Consider the following 27689-nt stretch of genomic DNA (forward strand, 5'->3'; position numbering starts at 1 on the left):
TGCTCCAGCTCCTCAGGCTCCACGTTGTCCCACAGCGAATCCAGACCCCCAGCAGCAGCTTGAGGAACCAAGCTGTGACCAGCACACAGCCAAAAAAACTCTTTTTCTGGTTCCTTTTTCCCTGGCCTCTCTCCTCTCTTAGAAGTTAAGACACAGGGAAGCCTCCAAAGCTCCCCTACAAAGCAGGAGGGTATCGGTTCACGGTAGCATCCTCACTCAAGGGAGTTACAGGCGAGTGCACACTGCTCTTTCTCTAGGCACTTGCTCCTGGCACGTGCTCGTCCTCCATCAGGGCTGATGGGTGCTGACAGCGGCCACTGGAGAGTGGCAGCAGGGTCAAGGGAGCCAGAAGTTAGGCAACACCCTCAATTACATCTACACCTGGAGTCCACCACACTGCCTCTGCTGCGCGCAAGCTTGGTTGGAAAGTAGTGGTAGTGCACGAGAAGTAAAGCAAACACTGATGTTTTCTCTTTCAACAACTTTAAAATAACTTTTAAAACATCAACACAGTCATTTATGTGTCAAAGCTATACAACTCATATTCATGCTAAGATAGCTGTGTTAAAGGCTAGACTAGGCAGTTGTCTGTAAATAATTACTTGGAAGTTTTAATCTTTTTCTCTGTGCATGCTTTGTGGTATTGCTCTTGAAAAGATAAGAATCATGTCATGACAGAAAACTGGGTAAGCTCTCTGAAAATGTGAAACTTGAGCATAAAAGGCATGTCACAAGGTGCAGTGAGTGACTGTGGAGCTCACAAACAAAATGTTAAGAGTGTACCTTGGAAATACATATAATACATTGTTTACTTGTACGGAGCCCAAATGGGTGTCAAAATATTGCTGTAGTAAATACTAATAATTATTGCATTTGTACGTGTTTAATTATTTAAAATATAAATTCGTGCAGTTCCAAAACTGAGTTTAGACTACCAAAAAGTTACTTATACCCAAGTGCAGGTTTGAACCAGGAGAAACTAAAAAGTGGTGGCTAGGTGAACACTTGATGCTGTTTCACAAACTTGTCCTCCGATAAAAGACACAGTTAAAGGAAATGCCTGATTCTTTATCTTTTCATTTTCCTGGTTTCCTTTTATTCACTCTTCCCTTCCATCAAGGACATGTTACCTGTCGCTTAGTGTCAGATACATTTATTTTACGATAGAGATTATTCATTCTTTATATTGTTACCTCTGTGAGCCCAGGACCCCATAGGACCCCTCTAGCATGTTGGGAATTTGGGTTTCACCTTGCAGTAGCCCTGTATGCATTAGCTCTGATTTCCTCTAGCATTAACTCAATGCAGCTGGCATCTGTCACAATAGAAACACCCTCCCTCATCTGTTTCTATAGATGATGTCGGCACAAGTGGTAATGCATGGTGTGTTAAATATCTTATGAATTACTGTGTTAGCATTAGTGGTATGCGAGGAGGGGGTTGAAACTCTTGAAGCTCCCTCGGTAATTGTTCTGCCAAAAAAGTGAGAAGAGGGGGAGAGAAAAGGGTTACGGACGCATAAATTTCTCCGCACAAACAGAGCACAATCAAGGCCTGTGTTTTTATTCTGTAAGTGGAGGTTTGAGATATGATTATACTGTGAAAAGCACCACGGTAGCTACACACTGCAGGGCCAAAGAGCTCCATCTGGACAGAGGTGTCGGTAAGAGACTCTATGCTTTGGAGAGAAATTCAGAGTTTTGTGACAGATCAAAGATGTTGCAAAGTAAATCCAAAAGCCCAGAAATCTGTTGTCCTACAGATGCCTTTGCAAGAGGCAGATCTGCAAAATGGTGCAGCAGTCAATCCAGCCAAAGCTCCTGGATATGAGATGTCTAGGGTCCTTAGTTCAATTGACTTACTCCGATTTTTTTCCAGCTGTTCAAGAGATAAAGTGTGTCCTCGCTCACCACTTGTTAGCACTGTCCCTTACCTGGAAACGGGGATCCCCCCAGGGGGGCCAAGGCAAACTAGCTGTATAAACTGGAGGGGGGTGAATTGCATGAAACCCTAAATTTTAATAACTGCATACTTTCTAGTATGGTAGTTATTATTAAACAGGGATTTTCTGCCACAATTTCTAGCCTTAATTCTTAATAATCACGTACATTAATGTGGTTATTAACTAAGGCTGATTTTTACCATACACACATTCTTCCTGTTAATATGTGTAATTCATAATGTTGTCTTATTCATCTGGTCTGGAAAGCTTTGTGGGTTATGACAGCAAGGTAGATTAGGCAACTGTATGGTAAAACTCAAAATCCTGATGGTGGAGATTGCCAGCGTTGTCCTGTGTATGAAACTACTGTCTGCTCCACGCCTGTTACAGGAATGGTCTCCACATCAGGGTACACAAAGTCTGATGCCACTTATGACTTTTGTTTCCGTTTTACCCTGCCAGCAACGGATCAGGCACTTCGGAAGATCTTTTCTGGAAACTCGATGCCCTGCAGACCTTCATTCGAGATTTGCACTGGCCTGAGGAGGAGTTTGGAAAACACTTAGAGCAACGCTTGAAGCTTATGGCAAGTGACATGATCGAGTCCTGCGTGAAGAGGTACGTGTGCTCAAAGCCACTGGGCAGCTTCCTCAAAGGAGCTCACAAAGGGCATCATTTTTTCTGTCTTATTGGCAATGCAGTGTTTTGTCTTTCAGCTTCACTTCAGCCATCATTTATTAGCGACCGTGAGTCATTTCTGCCCAGCACAGCTTGGTGGAAAGCCACCTATGACTGTCCGTTCTGGGCTCTCCCAAGCAAGCCTTTGTCTGCTCAGGCTCTGGAGAGCACAAACACTAACTACCCAGCAATAAATCACCTACTATTTCAGTCTGTATGGGGTGTTCCTTGTTGTTGGGGGCCTCACATGAGGACAAGTCCTTTTAATGCAGTTTGGTGTCAGTGGGGTTGAGTGCTGAAGGCATAGCCCTGAGATCCCAGCACCCACGTGAGAACCACAGATGCATGAAAAAAAATAAGCTAAATATAATCACGAAAAGGGCGTATTGTGAAGCAAGGCACCCAGGCCTCCCTAGGTTTGATTGAGAGCAGCCGTTATATCAGCTGCCACATTATGATGGTTACCTGCAGAACTTCAAAGCAGAGAGGTTTCCTTTAAAAAAACTTCTAAATGTACGAGCAGCTGTCATTCTGAAAACAAAATGTTAAGTTTTGATTATCAAACTTCTGTAGTTATTTATGTTCATTTGGCTTCAGAGTTGATTAGGCAGGAGGAAGAAATGAATGTTGCATTCTCTGTTGCACAAAAAATTAATGGCCAAAGAGAAGCACCAAAGGAAGAACGCGTGCCTATTACAGCTAGCATGTGCTAATAATAGCCCTGGGTTGTGTGATGTGGCTGTTCTGTAGCACAGTTATCTGGCCACTCTGCAAATGCAAGCGTGGGATTTATTGTTCACAAGTTCCTCGCAGTCTGGATATACAACGTCAGCATCCGAGAAGGCACGTTCGGTCCCTGCGATCGAGGCAGTAGACTCACACATTGGAACACAGACAGTTTGAGACTTGCTCTTGCCATCCTGGAATAACACCCAGTAAATTTTAAGTGCAACACAGTGGTTGCAATGTCTTTTGCATTGAGCAGGTTACCATTTATTGCTGCAGCTGGTCTTTAGTCCTTTCACTGGCATGAGAGCTGAGTTTCGGTTGTGTTTCAGTTGTCTGACCATTCTTTAAGAGCAAGCCGAGCGATGTTTGGGGTTCTGTAAACAGCAAATGCTCTATTTGAGACAAAGTGGGGTTATTCCTGCAGCAACGTGGATGCTGATTTGCAATCTGAAGTGATAAATGTAGTTCTTCGGCACTTGGGCTCAGCTCTGTGCTACTCCGTGCTTTGCTTCCACCTGGCTCCCTGAAGGCCGTCTGTGCGCACAGCCTGGAGCTCTGCTATCTGATATGCCACCCAATTCCATGAGCATAATGCTTATTTTCTTTTTTTAAAAAAAAATGGTACTGGACACCTTTGCTTCATTTTTAATAAGTATATTGTAAATACCTTTGCCTGTAGTGTAGTTTTAACTAATGATCTACAGAACTAAGAAAGGCTAGCTGAGATAACTCAGAAAAATAAGCAAGTTTCTGGGTACATCTGAAGAAAGGCTTGTGTGCTTGAAAGCTGGGGCTTTTTTCCCAAGTGCTTCAACCTTTTAAAAATATATTACCCCTCTAAAAACCTGGCCCAGCTTAAAATGCTGTGACTAAATATAATGATTCTGAACATAAGTAAGTAAGAACATGCTCATCTCTGCTAGGAGATGGAAAATCCCAGTCACTTGTGGTCCCTTCAGTAATTATCAAGATTTTAGTCCCCGAGTCCAGGCTAAATCTGGCACTGGTAATTAAATCAGTTCAAATGCCACTGCTGATGTAAACCAATATGCTGCTTTCCCTATTTATATCACCTGCAAACAGGGCCTGGCTAAGGTTTCTTTAGCAATTTCGGTTTGACACAACATTTTCTTCGCGTCTGTCTCTAAACCGTTGAATACCATTGAGCAGGCACCGCACCTTCCACACTCGGTTGTATTTCAGTGCTGTCAGGAAAGCAGTCCGTGCAAGAAGGGCTCATTTTTGCTAACGAATCCAGGCAGGAGGACGTAGGTACCAGCTTAGATCTGATCGCAAGGAGGAGAGTTTCTCATTTGTAAATTGTTTTTCATTTACATAATCCTTGGGGGATCTTCCAAGATTAAAGTTATTCCTAAACTGCAGCTGATACTAAGTACATATTCTTCAGATAATTCACTTCTATAAACTTATGAGAGAATTAAGAAGTTTTGCCAACCGGATACATCAGGTAGATGTAAAAACAGAATGATTTGGTAGTGTCCTTCAGGCCAAGAAATGAACAAATTTGTCCTTTGTAGTTTGTATTGTGCAGCAGTAGGAACTTCCTTCAATGCATCAGGCTTGCTATTTGTCTGTGTTTCCACTGTGATTATAAATTAGCTGATGCAACCAATTTATAGGTGTGCATTGACACTGCTGTTCGTAACGTCATCACACTGTTTATCAAGCATGAGAAAGTCATAGTTTCTCTGAAACTGTTCCACACTTTATAAATAGTAGGTATTCTGTAAAGCATGTTTCGTTTTAAACTGGAAAATCATTTTTAGTAAAAGCATGTTGGTAACAATTGTACTCTAACACTCCCAGCAGCATTCAGCTTTGCCTTTTGTTGACTCTTCTAAGCATTGTGTTTCACTTTGTTACTAGCTTCAGTATTTGAAAAAGCAACTAAAACATCTTTTCCTACTTTCTTTAATAGAACCAGGATTGCATTCGAAGTAAAGCTGCAAAAAACGAGCCGATCAACAGATTTCCGGGTCCCTCAATCAATATGCACCATGTTTAATGTCATGGTGGATGCGAAAGCTCAGTCAACAAAGCTTTGCAGTATGGAAATGGGCCAAGAGGTAAAAATTCAGGTTCTTCTTTTCACAGAATTTAAAGGCAGTGTCATGAAATTTCCTATCTCCTGTTCTGCTAGTTTCAGAGATGTTGTATCAGTTACGGATTTAGCCTTCAATATAGAGTGTGCCGGTGAATATGCAGGGGGGAATTCTCAGAGAAATCTAATGAATATAAACAGTCAGAATCCCTGTCATACAGAAGTGATTTTTTGCAAGGACTGTGGTATGCATAAGGTGTCTCTAAAGCCTGCTGCTGCATGATAACCATATTTATTGAGTCATTAATTCCACCTTGGAGCCAGCTGTAGGCAACAGACTTCTTGTCTGTGACTATTTTCTATAGCCAAACCTCAGGAAAACAGAAGTGCCACATTGTTGCTGTGATTCTTGTAAAAAAAAAAAAAATTGCAAAAAGTAGATTGAAAATTCCAGGTGAGGTGACTTCCTTGAATATTGGCTATAATCAACAAGTTTGGTGAGCCTAGATTTCCAGGTTTTTAATGACTCAAGTTGTCAAATAACAAACCTGTTTTAATTATTGGTGTTATATTTTTTCTTCTGAAGTCATTGTTGCAGCTTGAAGTTTCCATGAATTGATCTGTGAGTTAGAAAGACATGCTAAATTGGTCTAGATTGAATGCATCACAATGATCATTTTGTTACAGTGGCTTGAAGCCAAATTAAATATTCATATAACGGTCCAGAATAAATTCACAAATACCGTTTGGCTCTCCTATCTCACTGCTTGTCAGCATTTCCTATATAAGCTCTTTCACTACAACTTTGCATGGTCAGATTTTACAGTAAATCACTGCAAGTTGTTTGTTCTTTTTTTTTCTAACCTCATCCTGATCTCTGCTCCTCTGTGAGGGCTAGCTCCAAAGGCCACTGGATGCAGCAGGGATCCCTGCCCTGACATCAGTGGAGTTTGTATCAGGCCCAACTTTTCCTTTTAATTTTTTTTACACGTTTCGATTGTGACATTTTATTTGTGACAGTCACTTTGCAAGAGAGGTTTCAGACTGCTTGTCATCAGGTTCTTCCCTCATCCTCTGGGTCAGCTGAGGGCAGATTCTCAGCAGGCTGTTGTTGTCGGAGCACGGTTTCCTGATCCTTTATTCGTGCCATTTGTATCTCCCCCAGTCACTCAGCCCCCAGCTGCCTCCATCATCTGCCCCCACTTTGGCTGGGAGAGCCACAGCTGCAGGGCTCCCCGCTGCAAACCAGGACCAAGCCCTTCGAATTACCCTGCCACCATCCCTGGGACAGTGAAGTTTTGGAGATCAGCCCGACTCCAAATACCATGACAGGGCAAGTTTGTTTTATTAATAAAATCAGTGGGTTTATTATTCAGATAACACCACCCTGATAAGCTTAGCTGCATCTGGGTCTAGCATGACCAGACCCTCACTGTATCTTCCCACATTAACTTATGATGCTCTGTAGTAACCACAGTTTGCTCTGAATTTTGAGCATCGGTTGCATGGCACATTTGGCCCTAGCCAAGTTACAAGTCAAAGGAGATCAAGCAGCAGTCCAGCTGTTTCTGCACGGCTCCCGTCAGCCCCCGGCATTAGCGCTCATCTCGGGAAATCTGCGTGTGCCTATGGCAGCTCCAAGACAGCAGCACCACTGCGGCAAGTCGCTGTGCTGTGAGGTTTTTAACAAATAGCTGAACTAATAGACCTGTAAAGCAGATGTAAATTATCAGTGCATAACTTACCATTTAGGGCAGCAATGTTTTATATCCCCTCCCTTCTTCTTTTCTTCCTTTTAATGAGTTTTCCTTCCTCCCCCTCCGTTTGCTCATGTCGCTCCATATTTTGGCTGCCTCCATCTCCTCTTCTTGAAGCTTTGAAAACCTGTGCATTGAGATGTTCATCTGTAATTAGAGTCCACAGGAGGTGGACAAAATGCCACCCCAGCTCTTGCAGTCCCCCTGAGACAGTCGGACAACAGGGAGACGAGAAACCAGCTTTTGAGTCTGTGTCTTCCCCGCCAGTTCGGCCCAGTGGGCATTAGGTGCGTGCAGCACTGGGTCCCCCTGCCCTTGCCACCAACGGGGCCACCAGCAGCCCCTGGCCCTGGGCACTGCCACTGCCACCGGAGCGTCTTCTCGCCCGCAGCCGGCGGCAGTGGCAGCGTGCCCAGAGACTGTGATCCCCCTTGCAGACGGTTCAAAAACAGCAAAAAGGGCTAAAATTGTCAAAGAGACTGTTTGCACATCCGAGTTTGCTCAGACCTAGCCAAGGGAGACATTTTGATTGGAAACAAACCATTGATTTTTATCACTGTCAAAGCTGTACGTGGGCAGCGAGACAGACTCTCTCAACGCATTCTTTGACCTCACTTCTATCATTTCCCTCCCACCCTAATGGCCCTTTCTTTTAAGACTACCTTCGGTTATATTCACTTTAACAAATATGTGAATGCATTTTCAGACTATTACCCTGCGAAACAAACACCCATCATTTCATTTCCATTTCCTTGTCTCTAAAGGCAGCTGTTAAAACATTTGGTAAACATACTTTACCATCTTAAATATTTATTTTTCCTCTGAATTTTTAATACATCTAAGGGGATAAATGTATGTATTAAATGTTTCTCAGTTGGTCTAGTATGTTTCTATTTAATATCCAAGGTCAGATGGTCCTTAGAGAAATACAACGTACACACAATCTGTTACATGACAAGGCAAGATACTCATCACATAAAGTCAAGTTGAATCATTGTAGTGCACTGATTATGGATTGTAATAATTGAGCTAATAGAAAACTATGATGAACTCGATCAAAAGTTGTGATTACACTGAGTAAAGCAAACCAGTTACGTGATCTTTAACCCCAGGCATTTTCATAAGAAATGTAAAAGGAGCTGTTAGAAGCTCTAGCTCATGAGCCAGACTTCTATAAAAGAAGCACTAGACAGTCATTTTGCAGAACACAGCCTTGTCTTACCCCATCCTGGACGAGAGCTTTTCCTAAGGGGGGCATGCAAGTGCAGCTCCAGTGCATGCAGTGCAGCACGTGCATCTTCACAGAGCTGAGGATCATAAGGGTAAGAAGCAGAACTAGTGCAGCATGCTGGGTCGCACCCTGCTTCACTGTTTGCCCTGGCGCCGGGCAGCTTCCACATCTGAACTTGCTCCAGAGTTTCTAGCCTCTGTTGGGACCGAGCGGTCTGAGTCCTAGAGACACCGCCACGGTGCGTGCTCAGCTATGGAGGGCCCTTTCCTGCTGTCATTCCTTCCTCTCAATGCTGCATTTTAATTGCCATCAGCGCTCTTTTAAACAGACTTTTAATTGAAGATAATTGGTCTACAGATTTCACACTGTATTATTTTTGCACACGCCTAGCCATTCTTTGAGTTAAAAATCATAATTTATCCAATGAAAACAGTTAACAATAAATCTCATCCCTTACATCCAGCAGACAAAATCCCTTGATTCAAATAGTATGATAATGAGGTGAATTAAGCATGTCTTTTGGACTAATACGCAAAACTTAATACTGAGTTAGGGGAACTTTGATTTGAATTTCATAACCTTCATTTACGATGGGCAAGAATTTTCAAAAGCACGTGCACTTCTGAGCACCCGTGGCAGTACACTCGTAATCTCCAGTGCACACACCCAGAGCCAGCCCTGCTTGCGTTTTGCTGGGCAAGCACCAGTTTTTGAGTGCACTGGAGCCAGCGTGGGCGTGCCCACCGGCACACACGTGCATCCAGTTGAATGTGCGTGCTTTTCAAAACCAGGCCCTGTCTTCATAGCTCCGTACATGTGCATGAGCTATGTTGCAACCTCCATTTTTCTGCACTCGGTAGCACGTTTGTACTCCCATCCTCCAGAGCAGTCTTGCTGATGTGCGCAGGAAACGCTGCCTGTAGCATCACCACTGTCCACCTGCATGGCATCCTCCAGCAGCACCACCTGCATCCCACCGCCCAGAGCAGATTGCAACAACATGAGAGAGGGCTAGAAAGATCTAGAGCAGGAGCTTTGCACAGAAAGTGCCTGGAAAGGGTAGAGATATGGAGGAAAGGACTCAGAAATGAACGGATGAACATCCCTCTCCCACTGCAGTGCAGTTGAACAGCTCATGTTCTTCTGCAGGCCTCAGATTGGGGAAATTGGCACTATCTTGTCCAGCACTTACGAAGAGGGAGCAGGACCTGTAGCCTGGGCTAGCAGTTTAGTGGTAGTTCTGTGAAGACCTTCATTCAGACAAAATCTCACTCAGGTTTTTCTCCAAATGGCCTCCCTGTGAGTGACAGTCAACCACCTGGGACAACTTGCTGAGGCCCAGGTCACCCACTCTCCTGCAGCCCATTGCTCTGGTCACATGGCACAAGCAGATGCTACCATCATTGGTTCAGCTGAGCTCCCCTCTTCTTCCCTGCCAGCCTGGCCCTCTCCTAGCAGCCCGTCGGTCATCTCCCATGTCTCCTGCATTTCCTCTCTCCTCAAGGCACCCCAGAGCCTAGTAGACCCTTAGCTGCCCTTGCTCTTTCCCTCATCTCCTTGTTGTCTGCCCACTCTCTCCTGCTCAGGAAGGGAATAACCTGACTCCTTGGTTGAGCTGTCTTCTGAGCCCACAGAAGATGCACTTGCAGAAGGAAAACACCATGGGGAAGATATTCCCTGTATGTGCAGCCCCCCTTCTCCTTCATTGTTTTCCCAAAGAGGTTCTGGCCTTGTACCTGAGGACTTCAGCAGCTCCTACCCATATCCAGCTGTTACAGGTCCCCTAACCCTGGGGCTATGTCTCCAGGCATGTGGGGGACCTGCCAGCTCGGATCTGGGAACAAAAAAAGTATAAGTCTACGTTAAACAGATGAGTCATGAATAACTATACTTGCTATAAGGTACTCATGTGCATCTTGACCTGCAAAGCAGGATGCTGAAATGGGAACTGCAGTTGTGAATACACCTTGTTTGTGTGAGTTTTTTCCTCTGAGCTGGCCTTGCAGATCGAAGGAGGCGGCCCATCAGTCTGTACCCAGTGCGTCCTCCTGATTCAGTAACACTGTCCCGGTATAGCTGCTGAGTTGGTCCAGTTGAGATTTTGGTGGTGGTGTGCACCCTGAGCTCTGCTTATCAACAGGGTTGCCTTCCTCTGCCAAGTGAAGCAAAGCCATGAGAGACTATCGGTATGTAGTTAGCATAAAATCCTGCCCCTTCCCCCTGTTTTACTTCGTGCAAATGATACAGGTAGCAATCTCTGCTGTTTCCGTGAAAGGAGGTTTTGATTGCATTTCATTTTCCATTGCTTATTGTTTCTGTGCATGACGCTGCTTTTCTCATAGCCCCATTTAAAAGGTCCCTTTTTTTTAAAGATTTTGTTTTATTTATTGTTTATCTTCATATGTTCTTTTTCCTGTCTTTTGCACTTTTCTCTTTATTTCTGTCCCCAATCATCTGAAAGTTTGCTAAAGAGTGGGTAAGTGTGTCCTACATTTTTTTCTTTTTTCCAAATTCCTGTGTTAATATGTTGTTGTTGTGGAAAAAAAAGAAACTGTTCGTACTACCCATCAGACACTAAAACCAACGTGTAGCATTTGTAAAGCCCTCACAGTCTTCATTCCCCAAAGTCTGATTAGTATTTAAAGCAGATTTGTCTCTTTCAATGTGATTTGATGTTAACATTTTAAAACAATATTAATGCCAAGTGGTAATGAATATAGTGACTAGCACCAGTGCTTGAAATGTTTGACTGAAAAATCAAATGTTTTGTGTTGGAAAGCAGTCATAATCAGTATTTTCTCAGTCCATTGAAAATAAGAATATACTGTATGTTTTCACTAATTAAATCTTGTATTGGAAACAGGTCTTTTCTAAATTAGTAGAAGACTGTATTTTTGTACCTATTCTAGCCATATTGCAGCTGATTGCATCAGAGCTCCGAAGCGAAGCGAGGTTTGGCTTGTGCAGAAACTGGGTTGAAGATTCAGCGCGGCTGGTGCCGCCGGCATTGGCCTCGGTCGGCCGGTGCTGAGCTGCTGCCGTGGTGTCTGCTGACACGCAGCGCTCGGAGCTGCACTGCCTGCTGGCGCTCGCATGAGACGAAAAGACCAGTCATGGGTCATTGGAATTTTTTTTTTTTTAGTTATTTGATAGTCACTAAGCAAAGCATTTAAACAAATGCTTAATTTTAACCATGTGCCTGCCAAACCCGGTGCGTAGCACGTGTTCAGGTGCTTTGCTGGAGGAGACTGGAAGCGCACAACGTTATCCCCACTGGTTGGGCCCATTGCACAAGTCCTCCCATGCAGAAACTACTCTCCACTTCCTTTCCTAAGAGCTGTGTGTTTTCCCGTGCCTTAGGAAAGGGTTGCCCGTTTCCCTCCAGCGGGAGGTATCTTTAATTATCCGGTGCGATTCAGGTGCAAAGTGAATTGGACAACGCTTGCCAAACGGAAGCACAAAGACTTCGGGATCTTTGTGAGCACTGAGGATCGCTGGCATGCTTACGCATGGCAAAGACTCCCCTCCGGCACAGGCCTGGGGCTGCTGCAGACCCACAAAGAGGGCAGGGTTTGCCCATGCTTCACAAACTGCTCTAAGATCCTCCTGAATTGAAGGTCTTATATAGATGCTAGTCACTGGCCACCATAGTGGAGCACAAAGTAATAAGCTGCATAATTTTTTAGTTAATGCTACAGCATATTGTAGTTTACCGAGGGAAGTGGCTGACAGTCGTGGAGCTCTTGGCTGTGATCAACGCTAATATTTTCCTCCGCCTCTCCTTTTATTTTTCTTTAGCACCAGTACCATTCAAAAATAGATGAACTAATTGAGGAAACTGTCAAAGAAATGATAACACTCCTGGTGGCAAAGGTAACCTTCAGCTTCAGGTGAAGTGATTCACTGTTAACATTCCTTTTCTAATATGTGCATTTCCATTAAAATGTGACACATTAAGATGTTGAATTGGCTTCTTGTTTCTCACAGTGAAGATCATACATCTCTCAGTCCTTTCTTGATGACTCTTTGATGATTAGGAACTGCATAAGATGTAATATGCTGTTAAGTAGGATTGACATACTGGGCCAGAAGAGGTGTTAAGGAATAGGTTTCGTACTTATGGGGTAATGCCCCATGGTCAGCATCACCTCACAGCACTGAGGGTAGCTGCAGCCAAGAGGTAGCACCACTAAACGCTTCTGCGCTAGACTGTGGCGGGTGGCTCAGAGGTGGTCACCACTCTTACACTTAAGGATGTGTGGCAAAATAACTTGTCTCATTCGAGATGGCCACACCCTCTCCTGACTAATTTACAGTTGACAGTACTGGGAAATGCATTCCAAAATGTTAGATTTAATTGTTTGGAAACTGTTTTTTTTATCAGAGAGGGCTCCTCTAGTTTAGCTGCCAGCATTTTCCAAGGGTTGTGTCTAGGTCTGGTGCACTATACAAACATAGAGAGGGATTGGTAGGTAGAGATAAAGCAAGTGGGGTGTTTTTTTCCTCTAGTTTCAAACTTTCTGAGAACAAGTCATCCCTATTATACAGTGGAGACCTTTAAACATAATCTACCAACATATGCCAGTTCAATTCTTCTGCAAGAATAACCAGCTAACTGCATGCTTGCCACGTCTTCCTGGGAACAAGAGGCACTCAGCTTCCCGACGGGAGAGGGTGCATTGGCATCCATACAGGGTGACACCCACGCTGCACCCGCCTCCCGTCCCCACCATCGCCCATTGTACCACGGGGTGATTTCCACCCAGCGAGAGGTGAACTAACCATGTTGCATTTGAAAGGTGGTGTTCCTTCCTCCTTGCTCCCCAGCCTGCTGTGCTCAGGGGCATGTTGTCCATTAGGAACAGCCTGAGTTTGTTCCTTTGGAAATGCTTTGGCTCCACCAACTTCTTTGAAGCTAATCCTGATTTTTACACCCTTGTTAAAGTATTAAAAATAATTGCAGTATTTTTTGTATTCATAGTTTGTCACCATTTTGGAAGGCGTCTTGGCCAAGCTGTCTAGATACGATGAAGGGACTTTGTTTTCTTCTTTCCTGTCATTTACTGTAAGTACAGACAAAGTCTTCTTTTCTTTTTTATTTTTTTTTCCTCGTTTGTATTCTCTGCTCTCTCAGGACAAGATTAGCTATATAATAATTCTGTCATTCTGTGACATTTGAACACTGTAACCCCACACCAATAGACAAACAAACTGCATAGAGATGTACAGGAGTTAAATACCCGAGGGGCACTAGACATCATATGGTAGCACACCATTCTGGTTGCTGGAGTTTACTCTGTTGAGAAGTATTATGAAGCAGAAAAAAAAACATTGCACTGTACATCCACTGTTCATAAGTGAAGAAGTTGCTTCGTTGACACATTGCATTAAAGAGGTGTTCCTGTCATTCTTCTGGCCATAATGGTGACCGTTTTAAGAAGTTAAAAAAATAAGTGAGAGGTAGAGGGTACCATCTTATTTCTAAAAGAGAACAAGATAGGGAAAGATGCCATGAGGTTATACAGCACAAGGTGCCTCTGAAGCCAAGCTCCATTTCTCCCTAACTTTGCAGAACCAATCCATAGCTTGTCACATTGCATATTCCTAGGGGAGTACTGGACAGGAACAATATCCATGCGAAGTTTATCTCCATATCAACAAAGTTTTAGCAATCTGTATTCCAGAAAAGAGATACGACTGTTCCTTAGGACAAATACATAGCAGCTGATTTTTGAAAGTCTTCTGAAAACACGTGCCACAAAAGCTACTAGCTCTACAAGCCTAGCTTCTCTTACCTGGGCTCCCAGAGGTGTGCAGCCAAACGCATGTGTCTCTGGTTGCTTGGGAAGTGGCATGAAAATCCTGGTCCACTGGAGCAATTGCACACATTCACACGATCCATCTTGCGCTCACTCATTCATGGAGACTGGGCTGGTGGGAGATGGCATCTCTCTGCAGATGAGAAAGGCTTCCAAAAGCTCCTTCAGGAGTTCTCTTAGCTACTTGCAATTATCTGTTGTTTGCTATTGTTCAACTGTTTTTGCTGAACTAGAGTCAGTGTTTGGAAATGGGGGTGGTGGGAAGGCAGGTAGGAAGACTTACCTGCCAAGGTAGGAAACAGCGGTCGGAGGCAGTGGTATGCACAGACTGGCAGCTTGTCTGAACCACTGGGGACACTGGCTTTAAGCTAGCGTCCTAACTCCCCAGGCTTGGTAGAGTCACTTTGGAGGGAGAGGAAAGGGAGGGCGCCCCACCAGCCGGCTGCGGAGACACTGCAAGCTCCGCTGAGTGAGCAGCAGTGGGCATCTCCCACCCGCCACCCCACGTGCTGTTCCTCTCCCTGAACAACCTCCAGCACCGCCATGCAGTTACAGCCCCGGGGTGCACTCATCACTGCTCGCAGAGGTGCGGGATGGATATCTCCCACACCTATAGAGGTGTGGGCTGGGGGTGGATATCTCCCCTCGTTTCAGTGCCTCCAAGGGTTACAAGATGCTCTTGTGCCAGCAGCAGAGGATGTGGAGGCGGCAGCTTTTCAGGCATCGGAAGTACCAGCATCAGCCCGGGTAGACAGTGTAACGTGCAGCTCTTCCTTCTCAGTGCAGCCAAGCTGTTCCTTGGTTGGTGCTGCACCGCTCCCACCACATCCGACTGTTTACACTGCCTGGTGCTGCTCCCTTTGAGCGCCGAGCGAGCCCTGGCTGCGCTCAGGCTCCGGACAGCATCCCAGGCTCCGATTTGGGGCAGTATTTTGCGTCTCTGCCTGCCTGCCTGCCTGCTGTCTGGCAGAAGTGCGCAGTGGAGCTGTAGTCTGGGGTTTGGAGCGCCCTGGCGTCTTCTGAAGGGTGCTGAGCCCTTGTCCCCCAAAACTCAGCACCCTGCAGAAGAGCCGCTTGCTCCTTTCCAGGCAAGGGATGTCTCTCGCTTGGGCCTGCTTGTTTTTTGGGAGGGTGCTGCGTGCGGCTTGGACTCCTCTGGGTATTAGTACGAGGCTGGACTCGGCAGCTCCGACCTCTTTGGCACTGCTGAGACCCACTGCCTGCATCCCTGTTTCCTGCAGTAGTAGTTTGCTTTGCTGTGTTTAGTATTTGCAACGATAAATAGAGAAACTCTCTCTTGTTACAGCCTGCTTGCACCACCTCCCACGTTTTCCCTCTCTGAACAAATACAACAAAGTGTTATGGTCCAAGCCTGTGACTTCTAGAAAGCATTAGTCTCCCACCCCCTGCTACTGACTTCTTTCATCACATGTTTTCCCGGCTCCCTGCAAATGACATGTAATCGGGGGTCTTGTGACAGACAGTTTTATCACCTAGTAGGATATCCTCATTTCCAATTCTTGCTTTGAAATTCAGGATAGAATTAATGCATCTGTTGTCCTAATAAATTCTCACTAGCCGCTTCTCCTTGCAGAGCACTTTGAGAAGAAAATACCCTTCTAAATTTGGCCAGACTTTTTTTTTCCTTTTTTTTTTTTTTTTTTTTTTTCCTGTTGGTTGTTACATTTAAATGTGTCTCAGCAGCAGTGGTCTGGGCCCTGGATGGGTGTCTGCATGTGAAGTTCCACTGAGTCACAGAAGTGACAGCTGCTAAAATTGCCTTTAGTGTGGACGGCCTCTGTAGGCAGAGGATTACACCTACAGTAATGAAAAGTAAAGACTGTCTATTACCCGAGGGAGACAGAAGTAAAGGATCTTATTTTTGTTCTGCACAAAATTTGTATGGTAAACCGAGACGCTTCATGGCAAAGTCACATAATTTGTGAAAAACGGCAGCCTAGCAAAAAATCGCACAACATCCGGCAGTTTGGAAATTTCACTTAATGAAGCCAACTCTGAGTTTAAAGAAAAACAAGTAATTATTCTGATTAAAGGGGCAGCGGGCAAGAGAAGCAGCTCAGGCTTTTGTTGGTGGCGGGTGGGAGACGGTTGCGGAGAGCCGCCTAAATTACTCTTGCTGCCTCCGCTTCGGGCCAGGCCACGCCGGGCCGCGCCGGGCCGTGCCGCGCCGCGCCGGGCCGCGCCGGCCCGCGGGCAGCCCTCCCGCTCCCGGCGGCGCGGCGGCCGCTTGCGGCGTGCGCCGCGGCGATCGCCGCCGCTCTGGTCTTTTGTATCGCCTCATTGTGCTTAATTACGCACCCCCCCCCCCACGCGCCATATGAGTGCTTCCACCCACTCGCACAGTCTGTCTCACACATACATTCATTCTCTCGTTCGGGACGCATAATTTATTCATCCCAAGATGCAACTGCGTGCGTGTTATATTTAGGCTGTTTTAATGGTAGCTTTAGAAATATTTAAAAGCAGGTGAGCTTTTACACCCAAACAAAGATGGCCGGCAACACTTCTCCTAATTAAAAGCAGAAGCGCTGCGGAAAATCCCAGCTCTGCGCTTCCTAGACGCGGTTGCCTTATGCTACGGTGGTAAAAAGGTCTCTCTGTCCAGCTGGGAGCTGCCCGGTTGGAGAAGCTGGCCCCGACGCGTGCCGCTGCGCGGCCGACTGCAGGCAAAGGGCGGCTGGGGGCCCTAAAAGCCCGCGAAGCGCAGGAAGCTCTTCCGCGCGGGAAGGGTGCCCGGCGCCGCCGGCCTCGCGGCGCTCCTGAGCTGCGCGGCGTGAGCACGGCTTGCCGAGCCCCTGCGGGGTTAAAGCCGGCTGAAAGCGGGGCAGATGCCCTCACGGGCCGTTCCTGCGTCCACCCGCAGCCCCGGCGAAGCACGGCGGGCTGGGGGCCGCGCTCCCGCGCGGGGCTGGGCACCCCAGGCCCGGTTTTTGCAAAGGGGCTTTAGCAAGCCGGGAAGTTTTCTGGCTGCCTTCGGGGACACGCGGCGGCAGGCGGAGGACGCGGCCTCCGGAGGAGATAGCGCTGTCTGCTTAGGAGCCCCTCGCTTCCCCCGCGCGCTTAAGGAGACGCGGGAGAAGCACAACTCCCACGCTATCATCTGCTGCTATTAGAGCCTCAGCGGCAGCAAAGTTACCTCTCCAAAACAACAACAAAAATACCACCCTTGTCTGTTGTTTTGAACAGGAAACCTACTTTTTAACACCGTTTTTTTCCCCAGTCAGCACGGTGTTGTCCTGACTCTTGGCTGTAGATGCTGTTATAGGTGTTTAAAAAAAAAAAAAAAAAAAAAGCAAAACCTGAAGACGTGCTGATAGTATAAACTCTGTTCTTGTTCCTTTTGCAGGTGAAGGCTGCTTCCAAATACGTGGACGTACCTGTAAGCACGATTTAAACAACTTCTGTCATAGTAATTTGCTTTGTGCTGTGTATTATGGCATGTGTAACAACCCACATTATGCATTATCAGCCGAGGTTGAACCATGGGCCTCCAGACTTCTAACATTTGAACCGGGAAGAATATCTCCATTAAGTTACTAATGAGCAGTTACCCTCCTTTGGAGACCTGCAAGGCTATTTAGGCAATAATTTGCAGATGGTGTCAAATAGGTACCATATTTATGCAATTGGCTTGAATTGCATAAAAAAATATAGGAGCAGTGCATTCTGTTAATTCTTCATTTGGACTTGTACAAACACAGTGTAATTTCCAAACAAAAAGGTCCAGACATGTTAGAACTGAGCCAACACACATCTAACACATTAGCTAATCTATTTTATTTTTGTTCTTCTAATTGTTGGTTTGTTTTACTCTTTCAGAAAATGACTTTTTTATTACTTTGGGGAAATGGTGATGAGCTAGCAACATGTGTTTGGGAAATTGTTAATGAAAATAATTTTTTCCTCTTTTTCTGTAATTGGTATAGGAAAATTGTATATCGTCTCCTCTAATTAGACCTTGATTCATAAGGAAAAGAGCCCTCAACATTCTTAGACAGAGCACTTAACTTGCCAGAAATTTACATTTAAATTGAGCTGAAGTGTAGTATATGAATGTTGGCTGGAACACGGGATTACTGTTGCATTTACAGGCAAACAGATCCTAAGTGATTCCAAATAAAAAAGAGTAGATCTCAATATACCACACTTGAGTTCTGCGTTCAGTTAGTCTAGGCAGTGTGAATCAAGACTAGCCCTATTGAGTCTGATGGCCTTACGGATAATATTTATACGTGCCTTTAGTCTTACTGCAGATGCAATCAAGCTGCAGGTTCTCACGTGACAATGTGACAGATTTATCATGCACAGATTTATCATCACACACGTGGTGCTGGTGCTCAAGGGAGTGCTCAAGTCACCTCCCAGGGCAGGCAGTGTCTCTCAGCTGGGGAGCCAGACCCTGGTTAGGGGCGTAAATTAGGTGGGACTGGTCCGAGACATGGTGTCCTCCTCCATCAAGCCCCTGTTAAAACCCTTTTTCCATCATCCTGCACCCTCCCGTGTGCTCCCATGGTGCTCAGGTGCTTTGGCTCCTTTGGGTGATTGTAGCTTCCCAGCTGATCAGCAAGAGCATGGGTCAGCACCACTGGTGGGAGGCAGTCGGATACTCCAGGTCTTTGCGTGAACCAGAAGAGAAATAATGCACATGGGTTATTCTTTGGTTGTTTCTCCACTCCCCCCTAGAAATGGCTTCCCCAACAGACGTCTCCATAGTTTTTTCTTTTCATTTCAAATCAGATGGAAAATAAAGTAGCTTTTCATGAGCAAAAATGCCACATTTGGCCTTATGCTAGCTGTGGAAAAGTCAGTCGTGGAGCTAACAGGTTTGTTCAGAGAGAAGCACTGTTTGAGGGCTTGCATCTGCTCCAGCCTGCACCACTGTTCCTGCAGCCCAAAGCATATGATGCAGTCCGTGTGATCTGTCCTGTAGCAACACTAGTTTTATGCCACTCAAGTACCCCAAAATTTACCCTAGTTTTGACAAAATCTGCAACAAGCTCCACAAGGGTGCAACAACTCCCACACCCTTGCTGGAGGCCAGTTTTAAAGCACCGTTAAGTCAGCAATTCACCGTCTTCATAGGTGAAAGAAAAACACAGGCCTATTTGACTATGGAGTTCCATTTTAGAGGAGAGAGAAGAAATCCTGTCAGTGAACAGATCACCGTCGGTTAAATCTAATTCTGCAAACCCTGTTGCAATTGCCTACTACAAAACAATCCAGCTGATGCCACCTTGCAATGGGCACGATCAGAGTGCTGAAAATTGCTTGAAAGTGTAACACTTGACTGCTGCCACATTTGTGTTGTCCTCATTGTTTTTCAAATTAATACCTTGTCATTGTTTCAGTAGGTGTTAAGAAATGTTAGGAGCTTCCCAAGGGCCAAGCACTGGCCCTTTGCTTGATAATTGTTTGCTTTGTATTAAAAAACTCCCTTCCTACTGCTTTCCAAACTGTCCTCATTTTCACCCTGGAAATTACACAGATGTGTTAACTAACTTCAATTTACAGTGGCTGACAATCGTATCTTGCAGAGAAATGATACTCTGTGATCTGAGGTAAATCACAGTAATGGAAACTAATGACACTAGTTATTAACAAACTTGCAATGTGCCATGGAAATTTAAGATTTTGTGGCAGCTCTTGTAATGACTCCTGTTACAGTATTTTAATGGGTTTCCTTTGAGGTAAGTTTGATTTCAATATATGAAGCAACATGAACTCAAACAGGATTTTTTTTAAAGTATTTTCCCCTCTACCTAGTTCAGTTCCCATTTGCTTTAAAGCGAATAGCTTTATCCCCAAAATCCAGCATCCTCTTGAGTTACTGTTTAAAATCGGTTAATTTATGTGGGACAATACAGAGATGTAATAACACAGAGAGGCTTCCTGGAATTTAGCAGTGATTTAAACATTCATTCAGACATCGATTCCCTGACTTACCATTTACCCCGTTTATTTCTAAGAGCAGCAGCAAAGGTAACCAAAATCTCAGGTCTAAATGAAAAAAAAGAAATGCGATTTTGACATGACTAATGCAACCTGAGCTGCTTACTACACACATCTTCACGCTTTAGAGGAAGAAACTAGAGACTAGCTCTGGGTGTTAGCTTTCTAAGTTTGTAAAACGGAGGGCTTGCCTATGGGAGATGACATGAGAAAACAGCAAATCCTGAGCCCCACTTGCCGTTTCGCTAACTAGGTCAACGGCACCAACCATAGCAGGAGAACTTCCTGGCATCAGTATGTCAAGGAAGAGCTTCATCCATCTGACTCGCTTCCTTTGAGGCAAGGGAAGGGAAAGAGCAAGTGCTTTTAGATGAGCCGGTGCTGCGCAGAGGACTTTGGTGGGCAGCAGGGCAGAGCAGCCGGTTTGGGTGTCAGTACCCAGAACAGGCAGGTGAGGAGAGGCAGAGGGGGGATCGCTCCAGGACGGTGGGAGAGAGGAAGACGTAGGATGGAGGAGCTGCCCCCTGTCATGATATTTACGTGTTTCTCTCTCTTTCTTCTTCTCTTCCCTCTACAGAAGCCGGGCATGGATGTCGCTGATGCCTATGTGACATTTGTCCGCCACTCTCAGGATGTCCTACGTGATAAGGTCAATGAGGAGATGTATATAGAAAGGTTATTTGATGTAAGTAAATGCCTTCTCCTCCTTGGACACCAAGCAGGAGAGACCCAAAATGTGACAAAATAAGACAGGAGGATAAGTCACATTTTGAGAAAAATTATTGGTTATAGCTTTAAAAAATAAATAAACCTTTCCTTTCTTTCTGACTAAGGCTCGTATCTGCTCTCTGCCTGCTTTAAACCTCTACTCTAGTGTACTGTCTTGGTCTGTCTGTTTGTGGATTTTAAGGGAACAACATCTTCTAAGAGCCCTTACTATGTTAAGCTTGTGAAAACTCTCTCTGCAACAGAACATCTTGGTCATTGTTCTCACTGTTAAAGTTTAAGCCAGCTTTTTGGCAGATGCATTTGCTTAGGACCATCTCTTGTGCACGTTTTGCAATGTTTTTCACTGACAAGCATGCGAAACCTGACACTGAAGTAAATGTATTAACTTTTGAATTTAAAAAACAGCCAAAACAGAGCTGATGGACTTCTGTAATTCAGGAGAACTGCATTCTGGTGTCTGACACCAAAGGTAAAGTTCAAATGTGGTCTCCTTGCAGAAAATGGCATGACAGAAAATGGACCCAGATTTTCAGAGTTAATTTTCTATTGCACAAGATAAATTCGTGGGACTATAAGAGCACAGTGACCTGTGATGCCTGTTTTTTGTGACTTTGAATGCATGTTAACTGATGTATCTGTTTCTGTTGCTCTTGTTGTGTTACAGCCTTTCTGTCCTTGTAGCTGTCCTATAGCAAAGGTTTTCTGTTAATGGCCAGCCTATAACATTAGTGTTGCAGTCTTTTTTAGGGTATTTGTCTATATATTAATTTCTGTTTGAAGCAGCTTCTGTTCCTACTTTTCCTTCCTTTCATCTCACAGCAGCATCATTTCTCAATCTCCCAGCTCTGGACCTCTAACAATCTTACTTGCTTTCTTCACTTGCTCGTTTGCTTCCTCAGTGTATAGGGAAAGCTGCTTTTTTTCTCCCAATCAACCTCCTCCTTTACTCAATATCTCTCTTTCTTCGCATTACCTTTCCCTTGGAAACCTCTTCCTCCTTTATAATTCCTACTCTTTCTTTCACCAATATCCTATCAGATTAAAATGGAACTTATCTCTCATGTCAAATGTTTTATCACATTATATCAAGTGGCATGAATTAGAGTCAAATAATCTTACTGTGTACATCTACTAGCATGACCCATATCCGCTGAGAATGCCTCATTCATGCATAGAGCACACCAGTGGCTCCTTAAGGCTCTCGGCGTGCTCGCTCTTGGGAGAGTCTTGAGCACAAAATACCAGATACCAAATCACCCATCAAGCAGGCATTGGGAAAAAAGGAAAAGAAAGAAAACAAAACATAGAACAAAAGACTGTTGGTTCCATCTGCAGCGGGCCTGCAAGTGCATTGCTCGTTTATGTTGAAATTTATTCCATGAGCAGTTAAATTTCCAGAGCTCCTCTGGACTGTTCTTTTCAATGCCCAAACTGTCTTTTTTCCAATCATTTTCCTATGATTCACAGTTGGTGTATTTCTACCCTTTGGGCCATTCTTTCAAATTTTTAAAAAGCTGTAATTAGCAGAAATATTGATTGCAGTTTGATCCATTTGTACTTGGTTTACCAAGCCATATTTTAATCAAGTTAACAGCTTACAGGAAAAAAAAAAAAAACTCAAAACCTCAACGGAAAGCAAAAAGTGCGAAATCCTTCTTTCCCTCTCTGCTTTCCACAAATTTCCCTTGTCTTTGCGGAATAAAATAATCACGAGCAGGGTTTTCCACTGCCCCGTACGTTTTGAGGCAGGCACGGCCGCAGCCGGCAGCGCCGCGTGCCGGAGCCGTTGCCTTTTCCCGCGCATCCCCGCAGCGTGAGCGTGCGCAGGGCAAGGTGATGGGGCCCTGCGTTTGCAAGCAGGGAGGGGGAACACAACCTCCCCTAGTTATCTGGAAAATAGTTTTTTGAGCATTCTTGTATCATCTTTGCCAAATTGCAGCTGCGTAGGGGACTGCTGTGAGGTCCGCTCTCAGCTGGGGGGCTCGGGGCTGGGTTAGCAGCATCAGGGCCACCCTCGAGTCCACGGGAACCTCCCCGGCCTCGGCAGGGCTCGTGGCTCCACGTGAGCCAATTCCCGCTGTCCCCGTTTGGTCACCTGCCGTACAGCACCAGTTTGCAATAGGTGGGGTCATCTGGACCCAGAGCCTGTTTAAATCTGTGGCATGTTCACATATGTTTTGGTAGAAATGGGAACAAAAGCTTAATGTTATTGCCCAGTGACCCGCCAACCTTTTGGCAAAACCCAGCTTTTGCCAGCAAGCTCTTGTGGCACAGCAGTGGTGGGTAAAGCCGGAGATGTTCAGCCCTCTGCATAGCACAGCTACAGCACATCTCTGAGCTTTGTTGGTCTCTGCGCCAAAAGCCAGGATTTCCAAGGAGGTTTTAGGCTTCTCGTTACCTTTTTAATAAAAAAAGAGAAGGCAGGAATAATCAAAAAAATTACATTTATGGTACTGAATAATACTTGGACCTGATTTTGTTCTCACTTCTTCCAGAGTTTTTGAGGAGCAATCCTCTTTATCTGCAGATTTTCTCCAGGCAACTAGATTATTAACACTTTAGAGGCCAGCTCCTCAGCTCACTCGGTGCAGCGGGATGCGGCCTTACCCCCGGGCGAAGGGTTAGTCCAGTTTCAGGCTGTGATGTTAACACATGTGCCAAGGGCAGGAAAAGGGCTCAGATCTTCGTGCCGTCTGCATGCACGCCCTCTGATCTCCGGGAGATCACGTTGCAGACCCTTGCAATGTGGGGCTAAATCCCCTCTCTGTGCTGTCTCGAAAAGACTTTTTTTTTCTTTTTTTTTTTTTTTGATCTGAGTGGTGGCAGAGCAGACCTGCACTGTTTGCAGGTCTGCGGTGTTTGCAGCTCCCAAGAGATTCCCGGCCCCCCACATTTCTCCCAGTCCTGCCTGCTGTTTCCATTCATTTCCCTTCTTCATTTCCTTCCAGTAGAAGGAAGACTGCAGACTGCTTGTTAGGCCATCTCCCAAAAGTAGCTGGGATAAGGTATATTTTTGACATTTGCCATGATTTCTTAGCAGAAACCATGTCTCTTTCCTCTACACCGTATGCCCTGCTAGCGCCTGGGAAACAGGACTGTGCTCTCTGGGAGATACTGGTGTTTGCAGAAGATTACTGTAATATTTCTGTGTGGTCTGTATGTTAATCCTCTTAATTCCACAAATTAGACTGTGGGGTTCCCCCCCCCCCCCGAAACAGAGTCATCATCTTAATTTTAAAAATCTGTATTCTTGGGATCACTGAACGAACAGATTGATCGTGGAGTTCTGCTGGTAATCAAAACCTAACTAGCTTTTTGGCAGTGCTGTTTACTGCAGAGTAACATGACTTATTTACTTGGCCTGGCTCACTAATTTGATAACATTTAAAGCTAAAACACTGTAATAAGGCCCATTGGTACAAAGCACTGGTAACAGAAGAATTTAAGAATAGCATCGTAGTGTGTATTCATTCCCCATGTTTCGGTGCGTGTGATTTGCGATTTACACCCTTGTGATGCTTTGCAGGCAGCACAGAAGGATTGAAAACTCAGTTTAGTGCCAGGTAGAAAGTAAAATTTTATCATTTTTTTTCCCCAGAAAGATGGCGAGAGAAGGGTTTTTAACATGCAGAATATGCTGTTTAAAGTAGACAGATGCAGGCAGATGTATCTTAAATATGGCAAAATACTTTTGGAGGGATCTATCGTCTTCAGACAATCCTGCAAAATTGAGATCCCCTTTGGCTCAGGACACTCACAATTTTGTAGGCTCAGCATTTATGCATCTATAATTTTCTCTGAAGACAGCCAAGAGTTTTACTTGTAAAGGTTGTGCCCTTTAGTGGCTGTTTTTATACAAGGGTGTATGTATGTATATCTTTACACACACCCTGAGATACACGCAGGATAGGTTTCAGCCCATCAGAACATATGTGATCAAGGAAGCGTATGATTAACTAGTAGATAACGTGAATGTCAGCCTTTCTTGCTCACAAATTGGTAAACACTGATGTAAACCATACTGAGAATATTTCCTCCCCAGTGACAGGCAAGGAGCACGTATACAAAAGGCTACTGAGCGCAGAGTGAGCTACCCAAGTCCCTGTGAATTCCAGCATCCTGATGCAGTCCCTAAATAGCGCAGATGGCATTTTTCTCTCTGATGATTAATTCAATATCTTACCAAAAAAAACAAAAACATGCTTTTGATATGAGAGATCAAAACACCAAGAGAAGCTCCTAAGATTGCAAGGACCTAAAAAAAATTAATTTATTTTTTTTCTCCTTGTACTTCTTGAAGACACCAGCCTGAGTAGAAGATAAGGATTAAAACAGATGTGCTTAGCGCTAGTTCATCTGCTTAAATCTAGCAGTCTCTGAGATCGGTGATTAAAAAGCCATCTCTAACTTTGATGAAATCCACTGCAAGGGTAATGCTGTGTCTCTGATAGCTTTCTTATGGGCCTCATGTCTGCCTAAACCGGACATAGAAAACATTTCACTGGAGATGATACATGGATTATATGGGTCAATTATACACTTAATCTGCCTTCTGGGGATTAAATGTGCATGGATTGACCCTGCGTATTTGGCTTGTCCTTGGCAGTTATCAGATCAGGGAGGTTGCCTTTACCAAAAAGTCTGGTAAGAACTTAATCATGCAGTGATACAGCCTGATGAGGTGGCAGTAGTTACAGTGCTAAGTGCTCTCTGCTTTTTGCAGAAGGCAGTTTTACCACTTCACTGTCACTGTGTATGTTCCGCTTCCTCGAAGGTCTGTGTCACAGCCGGGATACCAGACGGAGTATTTCTCATGAAATAAGAAAGCAAGCCCATTCGTGCCTGCAAGACGAAGGCGTTTTTCTCTTGACGTCGGGTTGGAAGCAGCGGGGTCTGGGCGAGCATTGCGGGGAGTGCGACGGGGGTAGGCTGGAGGTTTTCCCTGCCCGGGGCTGTCCGTGGGGCAGAAAGGATGGTCACTCTCAGCCCTCGCCCACCAACCGAGGCGATGCCGGGGCTGAATCCTCCAGGGAGTCCACGTCTCCTTCTCACATGCTGGTCCTGAGGACTTGGGTCAGGACTGTCCTTGTATTTCCAAAGGGAGCCTCTCCTGTTGGTAGGTGACTTCTGAATATTGGCTATATTGAGTAATGAGGATGCAGGGAACTGCGTGACTCTCAAACTTTGACAAAATCTTTTACAAATTTCCAGGAATCTAATGCAGCACTTTTGCTGATTTATTGGAGGACTTGCAGGCAGTTTAGCATATGTTTCAGTACCCACTGATTTGGAGCCTGATATCAGACCCAAGTATATGAAAAAATTACAAAGCACAGACTGACAGCTCTACCAGTTAATTCAGCAAGTCCTCTGCAGACGGTTAGACATCAGCTTAGCCTTACAATCGAGCCTTTTGACTTCCGTGGGGTTACCCACTTGAATATTGGCAGCTCCTTCAAGTAGCGCTTGCAGGATCATGGCATTTATTTGTCGAGCGTAAGCCTCGCGCCGCACAATCGAATGCCAAAACAGAGCCCTTCTCGCCCTCCCTTCTCCTTCCCCTCCTTACACCAAAAAGCCTCGTCGTGAGTCAGTGGAGCTACTCATTGTGAGTTGGAATTACTCATAGGCGGACGGGTTGCAGGATCGGCGAAGAGCGGATATCACAACGTACGCTGGTCTCTAATCTAATAATTGCTTGCAGCCACACTCATTGCTTTCTCTTAGACAGACAACAACCCGTTTCCCTCCTACGCAGCTAGACTGCTCATTAGGGCACTAACTCTCTCCCACTCCCATCCTGATATGGCCTCCACTGAGCTATTTCTTCTTAGTTGTTTTTTGCTTTCCCCCACCCCCCGAGTGGATTGTGAAATGAAGACAATTAGGCAGATTGGTCTGGGGGAAATGCAGCGTTCTTCCTCCTCTTCCCCCCAATAGTGGGTGCAGCACAGTTCCCAGTGGGCACGTAGCTGGCTTTGCGGGAATTGGGCGGGCAAGTCAGTCCCCCCCTGCCCCCAGCAGGTACCTTTGCCAGCTGGAGCCCGAGGGAAAAAGAAAAGGAGGAGTTAAGTTATAACGGCAGTTGTATGGCTTCTGCAATGGATAAATTCGCTTTGTCTCGAGGAGGCGCGGCACGCACCTTCCCGTAGCAGCATCCTTTTCCTCCGCCGCCGCCAGCAGAAAGGTGGACGCCGGGCTCCCGGGCGGATCTTGCCGCTTGGCGGCTGCCTCCTTCCTCTCGGCACTGCCCAGCCATTGCCTGGGAAAGGGCAGAGGAGCTTAGCGCAGACCTGGCTCATCGTAGCCAAGCGTCTCCCCTTTTTATTCCCATACGTGAGCTTCACGCGGCAGCAAGCGTGCGCTCGGGAGCAGCCTCCTCCCTCGCATACAGTCCTTTAGCAAGGTTTCTTTCATAAAGTGTTCGTTTAAGTAGGTTCCATTTAATTTATTTTAGGGAGAGCCTTAATAAAATAAGTCCTAGATCTGTCACTGGATTTTACATGCTCGTAAGGGTTTTTTTTTTCCCCTAAATGTCTTTATCAGAACAGCTTTTCATGTTCCAGTAGACATTTGGTTGAAGACAGTTAATTTGTTTTCTTTTCCAGAGGAGATTTTCCATTAATCATTCTAAGAAGGCAGACTGATTGCTCTGTTACTTTAAGGTCAGCATAGGCTTGCTAACATGATCTGCACAGTACTTTTGAGTGTTGGAGATTTTTTTTTTTTTTCGTTTTAGGGCAGGCACTAAGTGAACGATTCTTTGTGTTCC

General features: G+C 45.3%; 1 protein-coding gene across 8 annotated transcripts in view; it reads left to right on the forward strand.

Moving 5' to 3' along the window:
* CADPS (calcium dependent secretion activator) overlaps window positions 1-27689 on the forward strand; it is a 239860-nt gene that overhangs the window by 196250 nt on the left and 15921 nt on the right. For 7 of the 8 annotated variants that reach the window (XM_062585365.1, XM_062585363.1, XM_062585362.1 and 4 more), the window contains 6 exons: window positions 2405-2560; window positions 5289-5436; window positions 12198-12272; window positions 13381-13464; window positions 17586-17618; window positions 20766-20873. In XM_062585365.1, the coding sequence (XP_062441349.1) occupies window positions 2405-2560; window positions 5289-5436; window positions 12198-12272; window positions 13381-13464; window positions 17586-17618; window positions 20766-20873 (604 nt within the window). Of the gene's footprint in view, window positions 1-2404; window positions 2561-5288; window positions 5437-10860; window positions 10876-12197; window positions 12273-13380; window positions 13465-17585; window positions 17619-20765; window positions 20874-27689 lie in introns of all 8 variants that reach the window. The other variant, XM_062585368.1, reaches the window with a different exon arrangement.

Source organism: Rhea pennata, chromosome 12, assembly GCF_028389875.1.
Source record: "Rhea pennata isolate bPtePen1 chromosome 12, bPtePen1.pri, whole genome shotgun sequence".
NCBI lineage: Eukaryota > Metazoa > Chordata > Aves > Rheiformes > Rheidae > Rhea > Rhea pennata.